The sequence below is a fragment of the Peromyscus eremicus genome, chromosome 1 (assembly GCF_949786415.1).
Source record: "Peromyscus eremicus chromosome 1, PerEre_H2_v1, whole genome shotgun sequence".
In the NCBI taxonomy this organism is placed as follows: Eukaryota; Metazoa; Chordata; class Mammalia; order Rodentia; family Cricetidae; genus Peromyscus; species Peromyscus eremicus.
The window spans coordinates 95,380,019-95,404,021 of NC_081416.1; the positions used below are offsets into that span (position 1 = coordinate 95,380,019).

The following is a 24,003-nucleotide window of genomic DNA, read 5'->3' on the forward strand; positions in this document are numbered from 1 at the left end:
CTGCCGGCAAGTCGCGGTACCCTTCAGAATGTCAGCACCTGCCTTTCAAATCCGAGAATAACAATTGTGGGGATTTATCCGAGGATGAATGCATGCAAACGGTTGAACATAGAGCCTGGCACAGAGTAGGCGGTCAATAAATACGCGCTATTATTATCCCCAGGACGTCAGGGAATGCTGCCACAAGAGCCAGAGAGCAGCCGGCTGCCAGCCTCTCGAGGCGCGGCCGCGGTCTCAGCACCGCCCCAGTGGGGATCAGGCTCGGAGCTCTAGGCGCGTCTCCCGGCGTTTGTGCAGGACCAGGGCCCCGCGGACGCGAAGGGTGAGTCAGTGGCATGGAAGGGAAGAACTGGGCAGCGGTCCTGGAGCCAGGTGCAGGCCAGGGGGGCTAGGCTGGAAGCATGGGCCGCGGGGCTCGCACAGAGCCAAGGGTCTGCAGGGTGCGGCTGGGGCAGCTGCAGCTAGTGCGGCTCGCCGAGGCTCGCGCGCCCCGCCCGGGCCAAGATGGCGCCCCTCCCCCTCCCGTGCGCGACTCCGCCGCTCGGGGCGCGGCCCCGCGGTCTGCGCGCTCCTGGGCGGGGGATGTTGTGATGGAGAAGCTGCGGCGGAGCGGGAGCCCTGCAGCCTGAGCCACCTTCGCCACCTGGGCCTGGGGCCTCGCCGCACAGGTAGGAGCTGCCCCTGGCCCCGCCCAGCCCCGGGAGCTGGGTCCCCAGCCTCAGCAGCCTGTAGCCTTTGCAGCACCTTCCTCGCAGGGGTCCAGGTCCCCGGGTCAGGCCTGATCCCCCCTACCCCATATCAGCGCCGCCTTCCTACCGTGGGCCTGCCGACCACCCTCCGCAGGCTTTACTTTTGTACTCACCGACCCCCTCCGCTTAGCTTTGCTTCTTGATCCTCCAGGATGCCTTGAATTGGGGGGACCAAGGTGGGGGCGGGGGGGCAAAGCGAGGGGCGGTGGAAGAGTGGGGGAGGGGAGGTCTAGTGCTAGGAAGGGGACTTGGAGCAGGGTAGGAGCCAGGCCGCGCGATTCCAGCCCGGAGTCCTAGGCCTGGGATCTGTCAAGCTGCATTCTGTTGTCCTCAGCGACCGAGGGGTGTGCCCTGGGGCCGGCGGGGTTCTCATCTCAGCCCGAGAGAGGCCTAGCAGTGACAAGAGTGCTCTTAGGAGCAGTTTTCCCTCTCCATTTCAGAGGTTATTCTCAGCCTCTTCTGAACCCTGTTTGTCTATTGCATTCTGAACCCCCAACTTACCATTCATTTTAAAATCCACTCCATTCTGGCTCTGACATCCACCGGAGCTTCCAGGCAAGGTCACCGGAGCCCTCCCCGTAACTCGAATGCATACATTGCTGTGAGCCTGTTCCCTTTGAGTAGTGTTCAGCCGGTTTGTGTCAGTTCAGTCTCCTTGAAGCGTTTTCCAGGTTTCTCTCTTAGGCACTTCTCAGTCTCCTGTGTTCTCTTCCTCGCCTCTGCATATGTGGCCCTGGGTTCTGGCTTGAGCTGCGTTCTTTCACTCTGTCCTTTCTCCCCTACCATTTCCTCTATTTCCAACTCTTTAAATTTAACACATAAGCTGCCAAGTCGCATATTTGTCTGGGCCAGACCACTCTGATGAAATCCAAACTCATATATACCCAACTGTCCCCTGGCACCCCTTTGAATATCCAATAAGAATTCCAAGCCTATAGATTCCAAGGTGAATTAATTAATGTCTCTTCCTCACCTTGTACCTTATTTCCATATCTACTGTTCCTTTAACCCCCCAGAATGGCAGCTGTCCATTCAGTTCAGGTTACGCTCACACTGGGTGGGATTCTGAGCAACATTCTCCCTCACTCCTGGACATCTAATTTCAGCAAGTTCTGTCTTCTTACCCACTACTTCAATAATTCTCAGGTCTGTTAATCTCCCTTGATTCCAATTGTTGTCAAACTTAATCTAGACTCCCCACTGCTTTAATAGCACCCGGTTGCCTTCCCCCTCTTAGCTATTATCAGCATAGCATTCGTAATGGTCATTTTAAAAATGCATCTGATCATATTTTCATTCAACAAATAGGACTTGAGCACCTGATATTTACAAGGCACTGCATTAGGCACTAAAGATGTAATCAAGGAACAAAATAGACTGGGTTCTTGTCCATAGAGAACGGATGGTTTATGAAGGAAGTCAAATAAGAAGGACATTGTAAAGGGAATAAACATCATGAAGGGAGATGCATGGTGCTTTGACAGGCCTGCAGAACAGAAGCTAGACTGGCTGAGGGGATAAGAGAGTAGGGGTCAAGGGAAGCGTTCTCTGAGGAACGTGTAGTTTCAACTAGAATGTAAAGGGAGGGTTGGGATAATGAAGTCCGGAAACGGGTTGAAGGGAAATCATGTAGAACAAAGACCATAATCACAATGCCTTCCAGGAATCAAAGAAAGCTGCTTAGGTTGGGGAGGTCAATGATAAGAGTTGGGGCCAGAGAGGAGGAAGGCCATGGGCAAGCTAACAGGACAATTCAGACAATGCTTAGGATTTTGACCATAAGGTCATTGGCTTCGGTGCAGATTATGAATGATAGTGGAGGTATAGAATAGATACATCCAGAATTTTTTCTCAGAATGTGATTATTGTCTGGGAATGAATTTACTTTAAGCAGCAAGAGTGAAACATGTATCTAGAATGGTACAACACTGGACAATAGAATAGGCGGTCATCCCATCCCATGGCCCCTGAAAGAGAATGAGATAGGAGGATAGGAATGAGAACCATGAATGGCTGTATCATGTTTGAGAGGCCTTTGGGATAGGTAGATGGAGTTGTTGGGTAGAGAGTTGAATGTACGCGTCTGGAGTTCAGGTGAGGGAGCTTGAAATTTGGAAATCCTCATTGTATAGATGGTAACTGAATCTGTGGACATGAATGAATACTTCTATTGAGTACAGGACAAGGAAGAGAAAGGGACATAATAAAAGCTGTGAGAAATTCAGCCTGTAATGACTGAGAGGAAGTTGAGCCAGCAAGAAAGTCTAACAGGCCAAGAAACAGTAGCCAGATGGGTGGAAAGAAATCCAGGAATGTAGAGCATGGGAGCTATGAATGAGCACTAGGTGAGGGGCTCATGGGGTCAAATTCTGCTGAGAGTACACATGGTGACTAGGCATCCACTGGGCGAAATGCCATGGGGCCGTGCTGACCTTAGTAGGTGTTGTTACCAAGTCCTGCTGAGGGGGGAAGCAGGGTTAGAAAGGCCAACAGGGAAGAGGGGAAATGGCAATAGTGAATGTGGGGAGAAAAGAGAGCACTGAGGCGCTTAGGGGAAGGTCAGGCCAAGAAATACTTTGTTCTTATGTTGAGAGGATCTAAGTAGTCGGCTCAGCACTTGGTTTTAGGCAAAAAGAGAAAGGAGAACAGATTCATCCAGTTTGGATGTTTGAGGATGTTCCCTTTCTTCTGTGACTTTGGACAGGAGGTTGAGAGAACAGGAGAGCCCACGGATGGTCCAAGAGAATTCCGACTGACGCTCAGGCAGGCTTTATTCTTAGAGATGCAGCAACACCAGACTCTGGTGGTATCCTGTTCTTTCTCCATCACCGTACCAGTTACTTGTTCCACCAATAAAAAATGCTTATTTGTGGGCCAGTGAGATGGCCTCAGCAGATGAAAGGCGCCTGCCCCCAAACCTGCTGACCTGAGTTTGATCTTCAGGCCTCATATGGTGGAGGGATAATATGGTGGAGGGATAACACAGACTCCTGAGAGTTGTCCTGAGACCTCTGCACATGTGCTGTGGTGAAGGTGTGCCCACACACAAAATACACAAATAAATACAATTAAAATAACAAAGAAGAAAGTGTATGTAGGTGCCAGGAATCGTTCTAGAGGTTTGTGTCCTACTCTACAGTAAGGAGTTGTGTTGTGACTCCCTAGAGTTTGACTTCCTCCAGGGGAGGAGCCATTTCCTATTGTTTTTTTTTTTGGGGGGGGGTTTCGAGACAGGGTTTCTCTGTGTAGCTTTGCGCCTTTCTTGGAACTCACTTGGTAGTCCAGGCTGGCCTCGAACTCACAGAGATCCGCCTGGCTCTGCCTCCCGAGTGCTAGGATTAAAGGCGTGCGCCACCACCGCCCGGCCATTTCCTATTGTTAATGCCCTCACCCATACCTAGTTCAATGCCTGGCATCTCTAGGATATCAAGTTGGAAGACCCCTGGCTTTGGACAGGACTCAGCTCACTCACCTATGGTATGATGTCAGCTTTATGGCCCCTCCTTTTAGTCTCCATCTCAAGGCTCTGCTTAGCCTCATGCCTTGAGCCAGAACTCATACAGTTACGTGTGTGTTGGGGGGTGGGGTGGGTATAGGTGTGCATGCATCACAGTGAAGGTATGGAGGTTAGAGGACCATTTATGGAGTTGATTTTCTCCTACCATGTGGGTCCTGGGGATCAAACTCAGGTCTTCTGGCTTTTTGGCAAGCTACCTTCCCTAATGAGCCATGCTGGCCCCTTTTTTATCCTTTGAGATGCCCCAAGTATGGATAACCCCAGTGAGAAAGGAGTTGGATCATGCCTTTTCTTGAAGAAACTAGATATGTGGTTATCTTTTTGTTCTCATAAAGTAAGAAGGTGGTGGCCACGTTGCCTCAGGCTAGACAGCTATGCCTCAGTACTTGCAACAGACTTTCCCCATCTTACTTCAACGCTTTCTGCCCTGGTGCCCTGATGGTCAACCAGGTTCCTCCCTGACCCAGTGTCACAAAACATGTGTTCTCTCCAGGTACACTCCCCAGTGTTACAAAAGTCAGCCCCAGCTTGACCTAGAAACATGGCTCTGTCCACCATTGCTGCAAAGAAGAACTCGTCATTCCTGAAGTCCCGTGAGCTGTCCAGAGGCACGGGGTCTCAGCGAGATGCTGCCACTGAATAGTTGTTAAGACAGGGCGTTGGTTTAAGTGCTTTCTCCTCCTTCCTCCTTCCATAGACCTGAGCCTCACCTGACCAGGACTCTTGTCCTGTCCTCCCTATCAGGGCTCTTCCTCCTTCTCCAGCATCTTCCCTCAGATCGCCTTTGCCTACCCTAGCCTAAGGTGGCTGTACAAACTTTCTGTTCTCAGTCAGTTCCATGCTTCCAGGTTCCTAGTTCCCGAGTGTCTGTCCCATTCACCCATCCTTCCCTCCCACACAATGGTTACTCTGGTAAACACACAACATATTATCCTTAGTGATGGTGCTGTAATACGAAGTAAGACCGAGTTTCCTATATTCTGATAGCATGTGACACTGGTGTTGTGAAGCACGGAAAGGGGATGGTCTTTTTTAGGTGAAGAAAGTTCAGGGAAGATTGCTTAGGAGTCCTGACAGCTGAGCAAAGGTTTGAAATGCAAGAAGAGGTTCTTAGAAGAGGGGAGGATTCCAGACCGAGGGAACAGTGTAAACAAAGACTTGGGGTTTTGTGTGATGTGTTCCAGAACCTGCCAAACTTCACATGGCTGAGTGTAAGGTGTGAAGTGGGGGGTGGGGTGGGGGAGCCTGAGAGGTGCTAGGGGTTGGCTGCAGTGGCCTCTCAGGTATCCTGTAAACTGAGCTGAGACCTTATCCTAAAGTCAGTGGTGAGCCCTTTAATTTTGTCAACCAGGGAGTGACACAATCTGGTTTCCATTTTTGGAAAATTACTGTGGTTCTGGGTGGAGACAGAACTGCCTATTTTTTTCCTCTTCATTTATTCCAGCAACCATGCATTTCCTCACAGCCCAGGTGGAGCCGCACTGATCAGACCGGCAGTTAGTTAAACGTGGAGGTGAGGCAGACCCATGGGCAGAAACCTTGTTTGCATTTATTTTATACATATGTTCCCAGCAATGTGCTAGACTCTCAGGAGCTAGAAATGGTAGAAAGGCAGACTGTGGCTCCCCATCTCAGGATCCTGGGCCAAGGCTGAAGAGATGGGGGAGCCTTGCTCAGGTACACCGTAACACCTGCACTCAATATGGGCAGCAGAGAGGACCGAGGCAACGGAGGGCCAGGGTCAGACACCTTGGCTAGAGAATGAGATGGGGGCAGGTTAAGGAGAAGGGCTGCACAGTAGGGGTCTTGTGCACTGAGGAAGGGTCCAGTAGGAAGAGAGAGCTTTGAGGGAAGCTGTTGGAGGGAGTGACAGTGCGCTTGGCCAAGGTGGGGGTTGCAGTGAGAATTGAGAGTCGGGGAATTGGGGAGTGGATGGTCAAGGAGAAGGAACTGGTGTTGGGAGATTCCAAGGAGAGCAGGGGTCAGAGAAGAGCCAGAACAGGCCAGAGACAGTGAGAAGGGTTGACTGGGCCTTGGGTGGTGGTCCAGAGACTCTCAGAAGAAAGCTCATACTTAGAATCTGGTTGGGACTTGTGCGGAAGACACCCGAGAAGGGGCTGACACTGAACCAAGAGGTCCCCTTTCACATGCAGACTCAGAAGAGTGTGCTTGAGGTGCCATAAGCCACTGCTGAGACAGACCGACCCAGAGCATGAAATGAAATGTTTTCTGAGGAGAGGCTAAAATGGGGTCCAGATGTGAGGGCAGCCTAGACACTTACTCAGTGAATGCTACTTACTGGGTTCCTACTTCTTGCTCTGTTCCAGGATGTTGCTAGAGGCTGGGAGTGCTGTATTGTAAATAATAGTAACAACAACAATAATAGTGCAGAATCTTCACCAACATGGAACTTAGCCACGAGGACATAAGTAAACAAATGCAAATGATAAATTAGTTTGGTAGATGGTGGTCCATGCCTGGGAAGACTATGGGGTTACTGAGTTGAGGAGAGGCAGCCTGCAATTTTAAAATAGATGTGTAGGGAAGGTCTCCCTGATAAAGTGATCCCTGGACAAAAACCTGAAAGGCTGGAGGCTCCAGATCAGAGGCTTTTGAGGGGATTGTGGCATTATAAGGGCTGACAGGGGAGACTGGTACCCTAGGTGAGTTATTTCACAGACAGACAGTGTCTATACTTGGGCTCTATATAGCCAAGAACTGGAACTGAAGGCCCTTCCTCTATGGCTTGCTTTCCTGGACAATGTCTGCCATCTCTCCACACCCATCATTCACATCTAACCAATCCTTATTGTAGAGTGGGCTTAGGGATGGCTGGTATTAGTGATTTATAATGAAGGGAATGCAGCCCAGGGGCTGGCAATGATGGGGCTCCAGAGCGCACTGTGGCAGGAGGGAAGGGATAGTCAGTGTCTAGCATCTAAAACACACGAGCCTGTCCTGCTGGCTGTGTCCCTGGCACAGTGAGCCCCAGTTGGTCAAGTGGGGCATGGGGATGCACAGAGAGCCATTGTGCAGACTCTCTGCTTTTGGTAGTGAAGAGAAAGCAGACACTACTGTGCTGCCCCAGAACACCAGGGAAAGGGACAGATCACAGAGTTGGGCCTGGCTTGTGATGGGGGTGAGGCTGTAGGGACAGGTGTCTGATGGGAATGTAGCTTATGGGTCATGGATTGGTGTGTGCTGGCCTACACAGTACAAGAAGATGAGGCACAGGACCTAAGACTGGGTCAGAAGCAGGAACATTCAATATGGTCTCTCCTCCCTGTCTCATAGGATCTACCAAGGCCATGTCTGTTCCATCGTCCCTGAGCCAATCGGCCATTAACGCTAACAGCCACGGAGGCCCTGCACTCAGCCTCCCCCTGCCCCTGCACGCTGCCCATAACCAGCTGCTCAACGCCAAGCTGCAAGCCACAGCTGTGGTACCCAAGGACCTTCGAAATGCTATGGGGGAGGGTGGTGTGCCTGAACCAGGCCCCGCCAATGCCAAGTGGTTAAAGGAAGGCCAGAACCAGCTTCGGAGGGCTGCCACGGCCCACCGAGACCAGAACAGAAATGTGACCTTGACCTTGGCAGAAGAGGCTGGCCAGGAGGCTGAGACAGCACCCTTGGGTCCCAAAGGCTTGATGCATCTGTACTCTGAGTTGGAGCTCTCAGCCCACAATGCAGCCAACCGAGGGCTTCGTGGACCCGGCTTGATCATCAACACCCAAGAGCAGGGACCAGATGAAGGAGAGGAGAAGGCAGCCGGGGAGGCTGAGGAGGATGATGAAGATGAGGAGGAAGAAGATGAGGAGGAGGACTTGTCTTCTCCTCCAGGGCTGCCTGAGCCCCTGGAGAGTGTGGAAGTCCCCTCTGAGCCCCAGGCCCTCACAGATGGCCCCCGGGATCATAGCAAGAGTGCTAGCCTCCTATTTGGCATGCGGAACAGTGCAGCCAGTGATGAGGACTCAAGCTGGGCCACCTTATCACAGGGCAGCCCCTCCTATGGCTCCCCGGAGGACACAGGTACCTTGTGGAGCTAGATGTGGCAATATGGGAGGGCATGGGGTCAGAAGTCTGGCTTCTCTGTGGAAAAGCCAGGGCCAGCCTGAGCATGAATTGCAGAGCTTTCTGCCTCAGTCCAACATTTCCTCAGTCAGAGGGTGCTTGGACAGTTTGATAGGTCTGTCCATCATGCATGCCATGAAGGATGGATCTATTCATTATGTATGCTGTCATGGTTGATGTGTAGATTAGCTGGTTTATTGAGCACTTACTAAGAAACCGTCCCTCTGGTCAGCATTATGGGGCTTAGTAATTAGAATAATACTGTGACATAGATACTCTTTCTGTATCCATATTACAAATGATGAGAAAGAGGCCCAGACAAGTTTAATAGCTTCCTGAGGGTCACAGACAGTCCTGGGTCAAAACAGAACTAAGCGCTAAAGCAGATCTGAGTCCAGACCTGTGTGAGCTCTATGCGCAGCAGACGACTAAGGTAGACCTCTTTTAACAGTCATGTCTACATCTAGAGGGAGCAGTGAGCACCTCTCCACCTTTCCACCTCTGGAAAGTGGGAGGAGGGTTAGTTTCTGCTTATGAACCACATGCCCCGTGCAGAGTATAGTATGCCCCATGTAGACCATTGCAAGGATGCCATTTTGCCAGGAATAAGATACTGGCTAAAAGAAAGAGTAAAATCATGCTTCCTTCTGGAGAGATAGATATCAGAGAACAAAGATTGATCACTATATGTGACCCATTTAATGAAGTTGAGACTCTGTATTTGCTAATATGATACAGAGTAGAGATTTCCCTACTGTAGCTATAGTTACCTCCCAAAAGATCTGAGGGTGGGAATATAAGAAAAGCTTGGTGGTGGTGGTGGGGGGGTGATATAAGTTAGTGGTAGGTCCCTTGCTTAGCGTACTTGACCTGGGTTCTGTGCCTGAAAAGACAGATGGAGAGACAGACACTGACTTTGATGTCTCAAGGGACTAACAGTACCTACAACCCTACTAAGTGGATCCTGGCAGGGGAGATACATTTCAGACACCTGAGAGCTTCAGCCATCTCTTTTCAAAAGCCTAACTGAATGTTTTCAAGCACATACAAGAGTAGAGATAACAGCTTGACTTACTCATCACCCATTTTCAATAATCATCATTGCATAGTTGATTGCTGTATCAATGCCTCATTCACTTCTGAGCCTCAGTCTAGGTTATTTGGTGTGTGTATATGTATGTATGTGTGTACATGTACATGTGTGTGTGTACGTGTGTGTATAATGTGTATGTATACATATATATACACACACATTTTTTTTTTTTTGACAGAGTCTCACTCTGTAGCCTAGGCTGACCCTAGACTTTCTGGCTCCTTGTCTCCACCTGAGTGTGCTGGGATTGTAGTCATGAACCACCATACCTACACACCCATACACAGCCTTGTTTTGCTTATATTTATCTGTATGTTTCTGGAGGGAAACTCATATCATCAAATGTTAACATACTCTAATAATCATCCCACTTAGCCTTTTGAAAAGATGAGAATTATATGAATTGATATCCAAATAGCCCCACAATGGTTATGTTCTTAGTTTTTGTTTTGTTTTGTTTTAAATGCCTGCTCATGCATGTGGAAGTTAGAGAACAACTTTTAGGACTTAGTTCTCTCTTTCCAACATGTGAGTTTAGGGGATTGAACTCAGGTCATTGGGCTTGGCAGCAAGCGCCTTTACCTGAAGAGCCATCTTGCTGGCTCTTCTTTCCTTTTCTCTTTTATTTTGTTTATTTGTTTATTTGTTTTGTTTGTTTTGGTTAGGGACTCATCTTACAGTCCTGGATAACCTAGAACCAACAACTCACTATGTAGACCATGTTGGTTTCCAACTGGTGATGATGTACTTGCCTCTCCTTCTGAGTACTGGGATTATAGGCATGAGCCACAATGCCTGGCTTTAAAGTTTCTTTTAATGTACATAAGTTCTGCCTTTATTATTCTGTTGATTGCACACACACCATGTTTTCTATCCTGAGTTTTCCATGATCTGAACTTTTTAGTTTCTCTCTTCAAATGGTTTTGAACATATTCTTCTTCTGGATTTCTTGTAAACTAGTAGATAGTTCTAGAACCCTGATCAGATTCAGGTTTGGTGGCTTTTTGTTTTGTTTTGCGAGGACACCTCATGGGGGTACCTTACCAAAGGTAAAGTCTAATTGTTTCCCTTTGCATGATGTTAGTGGCTTGTGGTGGCCAGTGTCTCCATCTTCTGTAAAGGGACACCTTTTGTTTTACTCAAGCTGGTTATTTACTTGGTGGAGTTTAGAGAAAAGATGTACATACTGAAAGGTAGATTCCAATGTGAACGTTTCCAATTTATAAATGTCAGCAACTAATTCTGTTTTTTCAAAAGTGCTGTGCAAGTCATACGTTTCTCTCCGAGGTTCGCATCACTGCAGATTACAGCAGGGTTAGCTTGCAACCCTGGGCAGGAGTCGCTGGCCGGGTGGAGGCCTGGTGGTTCTGTGGCTCCGAGAGTCGTCACTAGTGGAAGCGTTTCTCGTCCTCTGAGGTGGGAGGGTCGCAGTATAGGAGAACTAAGTGTGGGCTAGGCATGGCCAGTGATCTTAGCGAGACCATGGGAAGAGTGAGAGGAGACTCTGCAATCCATCCAGTCCTGGAGTCTAGGGATTGTTGGATGTAGAGGTGTTAGGCCGGCCCCAAGGATAGAAGGGGTCGTTACTGCTTGCTCTTTCTTGGCTGTGTTGCTTCTTCTATGAGAGCTGCAGGTGGTGGGTTTCTGCTAAGTAGAAATGGGACAGGATAGAACAAAAGTTGTTTTTTTTCTTCCAATTTTAAGATCTCCACAAAATAGTTGTTGATTGAATGAACTATGCGAATTGAGTGAATTATGTGAATGGATGATGAATGAATGAATTTACTACCTGTGCTGGAGTCACACTCTGAGCCAGCCCTTGTCCTAATGCTGAGAATATATCAGACAGGAGAAAGATGCTCTTACCCTCTGGGTACTTGTGAGTACCAACTGTCTAGTAGGGAGACAGAAATAGACAGTCACAATCAGTGATGATAAGCAGGTGAGTAGAGGAGCAGGAGGAGGGCGCCCTCCCTGCCTGAGGGAGTGGGGAAGAGTGGGTCAGTAGTGAGAGTTCCCTTTACACTGTTGTCTGAAGGTGGAATGAGTAATAGCTAGAACACTAGTAGGGAGATAGGGAGTTGGGGAGTTGTCAGAGGCAAGGCAGAAAACTAGGGGCTCTTAACAGACAGCACATAAAACCTGTGGAGGGGTTTGGATTTTATCCTGAGGGTAATGAGAGAGCCGTTAAGAGTATTAAACTGGAGAGTAACCTGATTAGTTTGGCATCTCCTAAGAACCATTCAGGCTGTAGTGTACAGCCCATAGTGGAGACAGAAGGAAGCCAGTTGAGAGGCTTCTGCAATAATCCACATTAAAACGTGCTGCTTGTGTGGTAGTGATGTGGCACGGGGGAAGGGAGGAGAGCATTACACGAATCGTGGTCTCCTGAGAAAACTGGTTTGCCTGCCTAAGCCACTAAGGCATTTATGGATGAATGAAGGAAGGGAGGGAGGAAGGGCCATAGGGAGATTTGGATTCATGTGTGTGCCCTCAGGAAAGTGTACGGTTGTGAAATTAATGCATGTGTGTGGAAGCAAAGGCCCCGGGTGGGTTGTGCTTGGAGAGAGATGTGCCAAGCTCCAGAAGGGCCTCCCAGATGGTCAAGGGGGGAGGAGCTGCCCCCTCCAGGACAGATCGGAAGGATGAAGCCCTTTGAAGCAGGAAGGCACAGGTTGACAGGGATGGCAGATGGATTGGTGTGCATGATTCAGTCAGGGGAAACAGTAAACTGGCCCCCGGATTCCAGAAATGTCTGACCCACCATAAAGCATGCTGGGGAGGGCAAGGGCCCTTGGGGTTGGTGTTCCTGGAAGGTTTTAGCAGTAAAGTCCTGGAGGGAGTGGGGGAAGGGTCTGGAGGAAAGCACACATTTGTTGAGCCTCAGTAGAGTGGGATAGTAGAGGGTGGAGATATAGTGATGGCTGCCTAGAAGGTGGATAACAAAAAGACCCCCCTTTCATTGGGTGTCTGTGGACTTGCCTCATTTACAGGCTGAGGATGGCGAAGCACCCTGTCTGAATAACTCATGTCAGGTGTGGAAACACCTTGGCATAGCCACACCTACTCCCAGCCCCTCTGTGCCTTGGTACCCAGCAGCCTGGGTCTTGAGACTGCCTGTCCCTCAGTGCTGCCTCTTGGACCAGTCAGGATTCCTGGTTTCCTTGGTAACGGGAAGCACGTCAGCAGTCTGGGCGCTCCCAGCCATCCCGGTGCTGCGGTTGCCGGTTGCCGAGGAGACGCTGCAGCCTAGCTGGGCCCTGGCAGGTGAGGGGGGTGGTGCTGGGAAGCCTCAAATCCTCAAGCTTGCTAGGGCTCAGGCTCTCAAAGACCACCCTTTAGTTGAAAGTGCTGGATAGGGTCTAGATAGGGGAGGGATCCCTGAGGGTTGGAAGCCACACCCTGTTTATGTTGAGCACTATAGGTTCTGCAGGGCCCCAGGTGGCTGAGCTATTCCCAAGAGGCTGAGCCTCCTGGTGCTTGTAAGACTGGCTTAACTGTGGCTTTGATGTCATCACTGGAGGGTGGGATGGAGATTCAGGATTGGGGAGGGGAGCTAGGGTAAGGAAAGAAGAGCAGGAAGAGCTGGGGTCTCATGAGCCCCTCTCCATTCCAAGGAGGTTCCCTAGTATGGTGGTCTTGGCCCCTCCCTCGAGAACTCCAGGCGGAGGAGGATCTCGCCTGGCAGACGCTCTGCCCTGGTGAGAAGGGGGCGGGATGAGCTTTTCTCTGCAGCCCAGCACCAGGCTGTGAGCCCAGCTGGCTGGGCTGGAGGGGATGTGAGGAGGGAGGGTGGAGGCAGGAGGGGCAGGGAGTAAGCGCCATGTTCTCCCAGGACTTCTTCCTGGCCATCATCCTGCAGGACAACAGTCCAGGTGAGGGACAGCGTGGGGCTGGGTGTGATGTGGGGCGGGTCTGACAAAGAGAACAGAGGTGGAGGGCACATAGTCCGGGTGACAGTGATAGAGTGACGTAGATCCAGGAGAGGAGGGGTGTGTATCACAGATATGTGGTCTATATGTGTGCATGACATATTTGCTTGTGTGTGTGTGTGTGTGTGTGTGTGTGTGTGTGTGTAGTGTGTCTGCACAGAGGTGGCAGGGGTTGATAATGTATTGTGTCTGAGTGTGTTCTCACCTGTGTGTGTTGTACTCACACACATGTTGGGAGGCTTTGGTGGTGTGGTATGTACACATCTGCGTGGTAGGGCTGGTATATATAGCTACATATATACATAGCTCTACACGAGTATGTAACTGGTGTTGCTGTGTTTGTTTGCTGCTGAACTCACAAGTACACCTGTATGTGACACCTTCCAGAATTTTCTGTGTGCTGTGCACTGTTTATGGCTGCACAGGTATGTGGTAGGGCTTACATATATTGTGGATCTACGTGCACATGGATGTGTGCAGGAGCTTCCAGTGTGTGCACCTTTATGTAGCCAGACAAATGGATATGCATGATGTATGAGGAGGTGAACTGGGCTCACTCGACCTCCTTCTCTCACCTTCTTTCCTCCATGCTTTCTTTTTTCCCTCCATGTGGCCACATTAGGCAGCAGCAGGGCCCAGGAGGAGCCATGCTCCCCACGGGTGGCTTCCAATGTGGCAACTCAACTGTCGGCTCTAGAAGCAAGCAGGAACTAAACTGTCCCTTTCCTGGCTCCTTCTTCTCAGCCATGGGATCTTGGGAAGGGGACTGGGCATCTACTGACTACTTGTTGGGTGGGCCGACCCTCACTGAAGCCTCCTGTCTGGCAGATTCCTTCTGGAACCCTAACGCCTTCGAGACGGATTCCGATCTGCCGGCTGGATGGATGAGGGTCCAGGATACCTCAGGGACCTACTACTGGCACATCCCAACAGGGACCACCCAGTGGGAACCCCCAGGCCGGGCCTCCCCTTCACAGGGGAGCAGCCCGCAAGAGGAGTCCCAGGTGAGGCTTGGTGGCTTGTCATTCCGTGCTGGGGTGGAAGGGGCTGTGCTGAAAGGACAGGGTGAAACTACCACCCTCCACCCATCCCTCCTCCAGCTCACCTGGACTGGCTTTGCTCACCAAGAAGGCTTCGAGGAAGGGGAGTTTTGGAAGGTAAATGAGGGGACCCGTTTCACTGTGGGGGTAACTAGAGAAGGGGCATCATTTTGGCCCTGATTCCTCAATCCCTTTTCAAAGGATGAACCCAGTGAGGAGGCCCCAATGGAGTTGGGGCTGAAGGACCCTGAAGAGGGGACATTGCCCTTCCCAGCTCAGAGCCTCAGGTGAGTCACCAGATGCAGTGGGCTAGGGTTAGGTTGGGTCTATGTGGAGGAGTATTGGGGCAACTCCAAAAATGGGGGTGCCGTGTCAAGTGTTTCCATCTGCCTCCAGCCCAGAGCCATTGCCCCAAGAGGAGGAGAAGCTGCCCCAACGGAATGCCAACCCAGGGATCAAGGTTTGTTCAAGACCAGCACCCATTTTGTAAGCAGGCCCTTGTATGGAGGTCAGGCTCTCATAGCTGAGCTGAGGGTATCTGTGGTCTTGGCAAAGCTCCCAAATGAGGAGTTCTTCCCAGTTTCAGCACAGGGCTGTGTGTCTGAGCTGGACAGTCTTCTGACACCTTCCATATTTAACTCAGTTGACCCAAGGGCCTCCTGGGGACTCTGGAGGCTTGGACCAGCAGGTGTCTCTTCTCTTCTGACCATGTCCTGTGTGGAGAGCTTCCATCTTAGTTCAGAATGCATCCCACCTTTTCTGTTCCAAGTCAGGAGCTCCTCTGCCCTGTCCTCAGGGAGCCTCCAATTCCATCTCAGATCTACCCCGACCCTCTTCTGTGTCTGGCAGTGTTTCGCCGTGCGCTCTCTAGGCTGGGTGGAGATGACCGAGGAGGAACTGGCCCCAGGACGCAGCAGTGTGGCAGTCAACAATTGTATCCGTCAGCTCTCTTACCACAAAAACAATCTACATGACCCAATGTCTGGGGGCTGGGGAGAGGTGAGGGCCCGAGCTGGTGAGGTGGTGGAACTGTGGGAGTGTGCAGGGAGTTGTGAGATATGGGGGATCTGACTTGTCTCAGAAAGGGTTGTGAGGACATGGGAGTGGATATTGGTCCAAGTAGTAGCCCTGTGGGATGGATGTGTAACCCAGCCTGGCACCATGAGGGGTGGTTGTCTAACAGTGATGGGGATGATAAGGGTCATGGGAGAACCTTTATTAGATAGAGTAAGGCCCACAGGTGGGTGTTCTGATAGTTAAACAAGCCGTACTCCTCCCCAGTGGTGGCTCATGTCCCGTGAGCTGGAGATGGCAGGTCTCTGCCACCTTCCCACTGGGGTACCACTGAGTCTTGCCTCCTGGGCTTGCAGGGAAAGGATCTGCTGCTCCAGTTGGAGGATGAGACACTAAAGCTGGTGGAGCCACAGAGCCAAGCACTGCTTCATGCCCAGCCCATCGTCAGCATTCGTGTGTGGGGCGTTGGGCGGGACAGTGGAAGGTGGGCACAGGGCACAGGAGTCTGTGGGGTGGGGGAGGCTCGTCCATCCAGCAGTCAGAATCCTCTTTTCTAATCTGTTCTTTGGCTCTCTTGTGCTGCCGGACCCAGAGAGAGGTATTAATGCCCATCTGCTTTGACTGTGCCCCCTCCCACGCCTGGACCGGATGCTTCGAAGCACCTAGGCTCCCTCACTGTGCCTTGTCCCTTCCCACCTGCCGTGCTGGGCATTATTCCCCACCTCAGCATGCTTGCCTCTCTGTCCTCCCAGCTCCTTAAGGCAGAACCTACAGACCACCAGGGCAGAAACCCTGTAGGAACTGCCATGGACAGAGAGGGTGTGGGTGGGATGGTGGCCAGGCTTGGCACTTGATGGTGCTAGGAGACATTGAGGTGACCCTCCCCCAACAGGGACTTTGCCTACGTAGCTCGTGATAAGCTGACCCAGATGCTCAAGTGCCACGTGTTTCGCTGTGAGGCACCTGCCAAGAACATCGCCACCAGCCTGCATGAGATCTGCTCCAAGGCACGGCCCCCTCCCCCAACTCCCTGGACTAGCTGTCACCTTTGCTCTAGAAGGGTGTGGGTAGGGTTGCTGAGTTGGTGGGTGGTGAGGTAGGGTCTTCAGGGCAATGTAGCTCTAACAAATCCCACCCCTCCCCCATTCGTTCCTCAGATCATGTCTGAACGGCACAATGCTCGCTGCTTGGTAAATGGACTCTCCCTGGACCACTCTAAACTTGTGGACGTCCCTTTCCAAGGTTAGTACCACAGCCTCTCAAGGCCCAGCTCAGCTTTGTTAGGTGAGGTGAAGTGACCCAAGAAGAGGCCCAGGGTTCCGGGCAGACACAGTGCATGGAGATGGGATGCTTTCCCGTAAGTAGAGGGGCTTCTGTAGAGGGAGGCAGGGGAGAAGTGGGGGTGCGGATTTAGCTGGGCAAGTGCACAGCTTATGCACTGGTGTTGCAAGCTAAGAGAACGGTTGACCCTCTTTTTCTTCCCACAGTGGAATTCCCAGCACCTAAGAATGAGCTGGTACAGAAGTTCCAAGTCTATTACCTGGGGAATGTACCTGTTGCTAAACCTGTGGGTATGTGTGTCCTCTTCCCTCAGGGACCACCCCCTCAGGCCTAGAGCTCTGTCCCCACCCTATGTTTTCTAGGGCTGCTTCTTCTGCACTTTCTCATATGTGGCAGATCCCTGCCTTTTAGAATTCATCCCGTCTCCCTATAGCTCTCTCCCAGCCTTGCCCTGTGTCCTGCCTGTAGCTCCAGTGAGCATGTTTCGGTGAAAGCCTACCACATGATTAGTGCTGAGCTAGGCACAGAGGGAGAGTTTCTCCCCCAAACCGCCCCCATCCCATGGAAAACCTCTGATAGGTTTGGGGGGTAGGTATTTGAGTGGCTGGAAACACCAGGCACTAGCCTGGCACTGGGTTCAGTATAATAGTCTTAATTGTGAGCCATCAGCATCCAGAGAAGGGAGCAGTAAGCATGATTGACATAGGTTTCACTATTGAAAAGTATAAGGACTTTTTAAAAAGTACTATTGCATTTAATTGTGTGCACGAAGTGCTGGGGATCAAACCCAAATCCTCAGGTATACAAGGTGAGTATTCTGTCACTGAGTTATACTTCCAACCCTCATTAATTCTTGATGATCCTGCGTGTAACAATTACAGTAAAATCTGTTTGCAGATAATGAAATGAGACAAGGGACCATGCTTTCACAGTACCTGCCATTTGTTTGTTCCTTCACTTAACAATTGCCTTTGGAACCTATTGTGCCAGGCCCTGTGTTGGGCACTGGGAAAAATGACCATAGCCTAGCTTTCATGGAGTTTATGGAGCTTACAGTAGAATAATCAGGAGCCAATCAAACAAATGTCATAACAAAGTCAGTCCTTTATGGAAAGGAAGTAGCAAGATCTAACAGAAGACCTTCATTTGGTTTAGGGGACCAGAAAAGACTTCTATGAAGCCAGGTATAGTGACATGTAATCCCAGTACTTGGGAAGCTGAAACAGGACTGCTGCTAGTATGGTGAGCTGTAGCGTGAGTACCTGGCCAGCTAGGGCTACAGAGAAAGACCTTGTCTCCTTGACCCACTTCACCCCTGCAAAAAAGGAAAAGAAAACAACCTTCCTGTGCAAGTGTCAGATGAACTGAAATATGAATAGCAGTAAAGGTGTTACAGTTAGATGAAGGCAGGCCAGGCCAGGAAAGGTAATGGTCAGCTGAGTGGATAGTGTGTGTGAGGGAGGGTCCGGAACAGGGGACACTGTGGTACTTGGGAAGCACTAAGAGACGGCTGATTGTACAGGCCTAGGCTGAGGGCTGGGCAGTGGTCAAACGGAGAGACCTCTACCTTAGGATGCTAATATGATCTTCAAGATAAGAGCTGCAGGGAGCCATTTTCATTGGTCAGCTTCCATTACCACATACAACACCCGAGGTAATCAACTTATAAAAAGAAACGGTTTATTTTGCCTCATGATTGGTTGGCTTTGTCTGTGACACTATCACATCACACAGGAGCCCATGGCACAGCAAAGCTACTTAACTTCATGCCCTGGGAACAAAAAGAGAAGAAGCCAAATTTCTACAGTCCCCTGCAAGGACAGACCTCTTGCCATTCCTATCTCTTCAAGGTTCTAGAGCTTCCAGTCACACCATGGGCTGGGGATCAAGGCTTTAACACACGGGTTTTTTGGGGAACACTTGACACTTACCCAAACTGTGTTTCAGGAGAGTTCTTGAACAGATTTTGAATATAATAAAGCTTGCTTTAGTTGTACCATGAAGAAGGATGTTGAACAGGTGGAAGAAGACATAGGGAACGCAGGAGGATCTTGATGTTCATGGCAGCTAGTGATGAGAGTATCTTAAACAACAGCCACTGAAAAAGAGTGTAAGTCATAGGCTTTGGTGACTGGTTTGTCAGTAGGGTGAGAAGCAGAGTCGTTAAGGATGATTTGAAGGAGTCATTAAGGAGTACTTGGCGTTGGACTGGGTAGCCTAGCGCTAACTGGATAGTGGTGTCTTTCTCTAAAAGTAGCAGACACTGGCAGAGAGGTTAGTTTTGGTATGGGGATTGTGAGTTCAGTTTTAAATATGCCAAATTCAGGGTACCTTTGGACAGAGTAAGTGGGAGTCAGGTTGGCAGCTAGGTTCATCAGCCTTATCGGTAAACTGAGAGCAGAGATCTGGACTTGAGATAGAAGTTTGGGCATCGTTAGGTTTTAGAGACAGCCAGCCGTAAGTATGGAGGAGGTTGGCACCAGAATATGGGCAGCCCAAAGTGAAAGGGAAAATAGATTAGGCCTGCCTTTGTAGTCTCCCAGTATTTAATGTCTGAGTGGAAGAAAGTGCTGCTTCCAGGACAGTGAGAGCAGGAAAGAAGTGGGAGGAGAGAAGGAGAGGATTCCAAGGAATAATGGATGTCCCAACATCCTGGAGCATGCCTGCAATCCCAGCTCTTGAGAGGCAGAGGAAAGAGGATTGTGAACTTGAGGTTAGCTTGGACTACATAGTAAGACCTTGCTTCCAAAAGAAACCAAAATGGAAGGAAGAAAGGAAGGAAAGAAAGAAGAAATGAATGAACAGGATTGGAGCTGGAGGTGAAAACAGGTTCTCAGAGAATAGAAAAGGGTAGCTGACCCAGGGACTTGCTTGGCTTTGGTTTCCTTCTTATCCACAACTTCTGAACCTCCTTGGCTCTTCCGCCTATCAGCCCCAGCCCATGACTGTTCCATTTCACTTGGCACTGTACACAGGACCCCACAATGCCAAAGCGATCTTTGGCTACCCTGTCAGTTCCATGAGTCTGCCCTTGTAAAGACAGGGCTTTTGGACCAGTGAGTTCTTAGGTTACTTTTTCCTTTATATCTATACTCCTTTAAAATGTGTGTGTGTGTGTGTGTGTGTGTGTGTGTGTGTGTGTGTGTGTGTGTGTGTGTATGTGTGTGTGTGTGTGTGTGTGTGTGTTCACCTATGGAAGTCTGAGGACAACTTGAGAAGTCACTTCTCTCCTTCCACCTTTATGTGGGTTCTGGGAATTACTCAGGTCATCAGGCTTGTGAGGCAAGTCTTTTGAGTTATCTTGCCAACCTTGTACTTCCTTTATCCTGCTCCCTTTTTGTAAACACTGTCCTCCTGAAGCTACGGTGTTCATCCATCTATTCAGTAGATTATTCTTGTATACCTTACTTGTGTTCTTAGTGTATATCAGGGAATAGCACTGACCATGATTCTGGCCTTTGAGTGGATCACATTCTAGCAAGGAGAGATAAACAGTAAGGAGTACATTGCATAGTATATTTGAAAGTGACAACTGGTATGGGGGAAAATGCACAGAAGAATAAGGAGTGCAGGTTTTTAACCCTGAGCTATGAAATTCAGCTGGCTTGGCTTACCTTCCTTCCTTCCTTCCTTCCTTCCTTCCTTCCTTCCTTCCTTCCTTCCTTCCTTCCTTCCTTCCTTCCTTCTTCCCTCCTTCCCTCTCTCCCTCCCTCTCTCCCTCCCTCCCTCCCTCCCTCCTTCCCTCCCTCCCTCCCTCTTTTCTTTTTTTCCAAGACAGGGTTTCTCTGTGTAGTCCTTGCTGTCCTGGAATTCTCTTTGTAGACCAGACTGGCCTTGAACTCAGGGTTCCACCTGCCTCTGCCTCGTAAGAGCTGGGATTAAAGGCGTGCACCACCACACCCAACCAGCTGCCTTTTTCTAGATCACTTCCCTGAATTCTCTCCGACTCAGGAAGTCAGGTTCCACCCTGAGATCATCTGCATATTCTTTAGTTTGACTTTGGTGATTCTCCCACCCCCATGAACTTTGAAATTTCCCATTGCTTCATTTTAAATGCCGTAGACATCACACCATTCTGCCTCGCTTTTGAGGCCCTTGCAGCGTGACTTGGCCCATCTGCTTCTTCCTGTGTCGTCATCCTCCTGTGCATTCCTGCGGTATTACTTTCCATTTCCATGCTTTTGTCCATGCTGCCTTTAGTGTACCATTTCAGATACCATTCCTGTGTATCTGAAATCTTCAGCAAATAAACCGTGTGAAGACTGGGAAACAGAATCCAGTTACATTCGGTTTCTGTCCTTGAGATGACCATAGTCCACTGTAGAAAGAGGGTTTCCTCAGTTACAAGATACCTTGATAAGAGTTATCTCTGCAGCCAGGTGTGGTGCACATCTTTAATCCCAGAATTCAGGAAGCAGAGGTAGGTGAATCTGTGAGTTTGAGACCAACAAGTTCCACGACAGCTAGGGCCACCCACCCACCCACACACACCAAACAAACAAACAAAAAACACTTTAAAAGGAAAAAACAAAACCCTGAAACAGCAACAACAAAAGAGAGTGTCTTTTCTGTGCCCTGGAGAAGGCTTCTCAGGTGAGACCTAGGATGGTAATCAGGAATACTAAGATGGGCACTGGAAAAGGGCATTTGGAGACTTGGCTATTAGTCACAGACTGTCCTTCAGGACATCCTTCCCACTCAAATCTAAACACCCTCCTCCCCCAACACATACACACCTGTCTCTACAAGTAGCTCTTACTGAAAGTTGTTTAGACTAGGTTGACCTTGAACTTGTGGTGATCCTCCTGACCCTGCCTTCCATGTCTAGGGTTTTACAGGTGTTTAAAGGTAGTTTAAAGTGGAGAAGACCATTATGGGATTGTTTGATTTTGGTTTTTGAGACAAAGTCTTGCAATGTAGCTGTGAATGGCCTGGAACTCACTATGTATAGTTTGTCTCTGGGAAGTGCTGAGATTGTAGACATGCACCACCATTCCTAGAGAGAGCATTTTATTTTGCTCTTATTTGAACGTTTTAATCAGCATGTACTAGTTATACATAATGAGTTTCACTATGAAATTTCCATACATGTGTATAATGCATTTTGTTTGTATTCACCTCTGTTACCATCTCTTCTTCTCCCATTCCTTTTGAACTCATTGATTGATGGATGGATGGATTTGTGTGTGTGTGTGTGTGTGTGTGTGTGTGTGTGTGTGTGTGTGTGTGTGTGTGTTGGTTTTGGTTTTTGGGTTTTGGTTTTGAGATAGGGTTTTTCTACATAGTCCTGGCTGTCCTGGAACTCACTGTGTATAGCAGGCTGGACTGAAACTCACGGAGGTCCACCTGCCTGTGCCTCCAGAGTGCTGGGAAGTTGTGCACCACTGCAGCCAGCCTCAGTTGCTGAGCCTCTTCCTCTTCCCAACTAGTACTCCTTCTGTTTCCACATCACGGTCTCACTATGTAGCTTTGGCTGGCCTGAACTCCATATCTAGACCAGGTTTTGAACTCACAGTGAAGCCCTGTCTCAAACAAAACAGCACACAACCCAACTCAAACAAACAAACAAACAAACAAACAAACAAACAAACAAACAAGAGACAGGGCCGGGAGGTGGATCATCAGGTGGAGGAACTTGCAGCTAAGCCTGACAGCCTGAGTTCAAACTCCCGACCCACCTGGTGGAAGGAGAGAACTGACTCCTGCAGGCGGTCCTCTGACCCTCGTGCACATACAATAAATAAATAATAAAAAAATTAAAGATTAAAAAAAGTTTGGGTCTGGAGAGAGAGGACTAGCCTGGCTGATTGGAAGCCACTATTGTATGAAAGAAGCCATGTAATGTTTGAATGTGCGTGGTAACCGGTGGGGAAGTGAAGTCAGAACTCTGTGGGGAGGGGTCTGTCCATTTAGGGGGCTGAAGGAAGAGACAATCAGTGAAGAAAACCAGGCTGGAGATTCAGGATAGGAAAAGCAAGAAAGGGTCAGGGGTCACTGAAGTCAAGGAGGAGAGTGCCCAGGAGGAGTAAACCGCAGCATCCTCAGGCCACAGGCTGCTGAGATGGGAATGCAGCCGGCCCCTGAGTTTGACAGGCAGAGCTGGGCTGTCTTCTACCCTAAGTCCTGCATGCTTATGTATCTTCCAGGGGTAGATGTGATTAATGGGGCCCTGGAGTCAGTCCTGTCCTCCAGTAGCCGTGAACAATGGACCCCAAGTCACGTCAGTGTGGCCCCTGCTACTCTCACCATCTTGCACCAGCAGGTAAAGGGCTGGGGTAGGAGACAGTGTGACTGAGCTTTGCCATGGAGGGGAATCGAGTCAGGGGAAGAGCTGGCAGTAAGCGTGTGCCTCAGTGGAATAGGGTTAGGGGATGTTCCTTTTTAACTGGGTGCCTCCCCTGCAGACAGAGGCAGTGCTGGGGGAGTGTCGGGTGCGGTTCCTCTCCTTCCTGGCTGTGGGCAGAGATGTGCACACCTTCGCATTTATCATGGCTGCCGGCCCAGCCTCCTTCTGCTGCCACATGTTTTGGTGCGAGCCCAATGCTGCTAGCCTCTCAGAGGCTGTGCAGGCTGCATGCATGGTAAGTAAGCAGGGCAGTGGGATAGCAGTGTGACCTTAAGGGGCTGAGAGTGACTGCCCTTTGCTTCTCTGCAGCTCCGCTACCAGAAGTGTCTGGATGCTCGTTCCCAGACCTCCACCTCCTGCCTCCCAGCACCCCCTGCGGAGTCAGTTGCAAGACGTGTAGGGTGGACTGTTCGCAGGGGTGTTCAGTCGCTGTGGGGTTCCCTCAAGCCCAAACGTCTAGGATCCCAGACCCCATGAAGAACTCCCATCCTTCCTCCACCTGCTTGTGTTGGGCCCCAGGGAACTCAAGGGTTTGGGACAGGTAGGGGCCTTGGATGCTGTTCCTAGGCCTCATGTCCCCCAGGCTGCCTCTCCTCAGTAGCTTGGGTTCCCTACCTAGGGGCTGGGAGAGAGAAATTGAATTCCTTCACAGAAGTCATTATACTGGACTGATGACATGAGTGGCCAGAAGCAAGGCCAGCCCTGGACTCTCCATCCCCAGTGTTTGAGGTGGAGCAGGAGGAACTGGTCCAAGCCAGGTCCTACCCTCAAAGGCCCAGCAGGGGCAGAAGGGGACTAGTCTTGGCATGGATCCCCTCTCCCCTGTCCTGCGGGCACCTCCGCTGTACTGATATCACTAATAAAGTCTGTCTGCGCTGCAGTTTGTCTCCCTGTGCTCATATGAACTTCCCAGTCAGGATCTTGCTACCAGGCTCCCTTTGCCCTGCCTATCAGGAAGAA

General features: G+C 50.1%; 1 protein-coding gene across 2 annotated transcripts; it reads left to right on the forward strand.

Annotated features, from left to right (window-relative positions):
• Nucleotides 1-210: 210 nt before the first annotated feature.
• On the forward strand, nt 211-23,923 carry Apbb1 (amyloid beta precursor protein binding family B member 1). Of its 2 annotated transcripts, none has more exons than XM_059269376.1 (14): nt 211-322; nt 7,561-8,295; nt 14,191-14,366; nt 14,463-14,519; nt 14,604-14,689; nt 14,799-14,862; nt 15,252-15,401; nt 15,773-15,900; nt 16,309-16,423; nt 16,574-16,658; nt 16,904-16,987; nt 22,844-22,959; nt 23,102-23,278; nt 23,353-23,923. In XM_059269376.1, exons 2-14 carry the CDS (start codon nt 7,575-7,577, stop codon nt 23,518-23,520), a joined length of 2,127 nt encoding a protein of 708 aa, XP_059125359.1. In that variant the 5' UTR covers nt 211-322; nt 7,561-7,574; the 3' UTR covers nt 23,521-23,923. The 2 variants fall into 2 exon arrangements, with proteins under 2 accessions (XP_059125359.1, XP_059125352.1); XM_059269369.1 differs by lacking the exon at nt 211-322 and adding an exon at nt 561-668.
• The last annotated feature ends 80 nt before the right edge of the window (nt 23,924-24,003 follow it).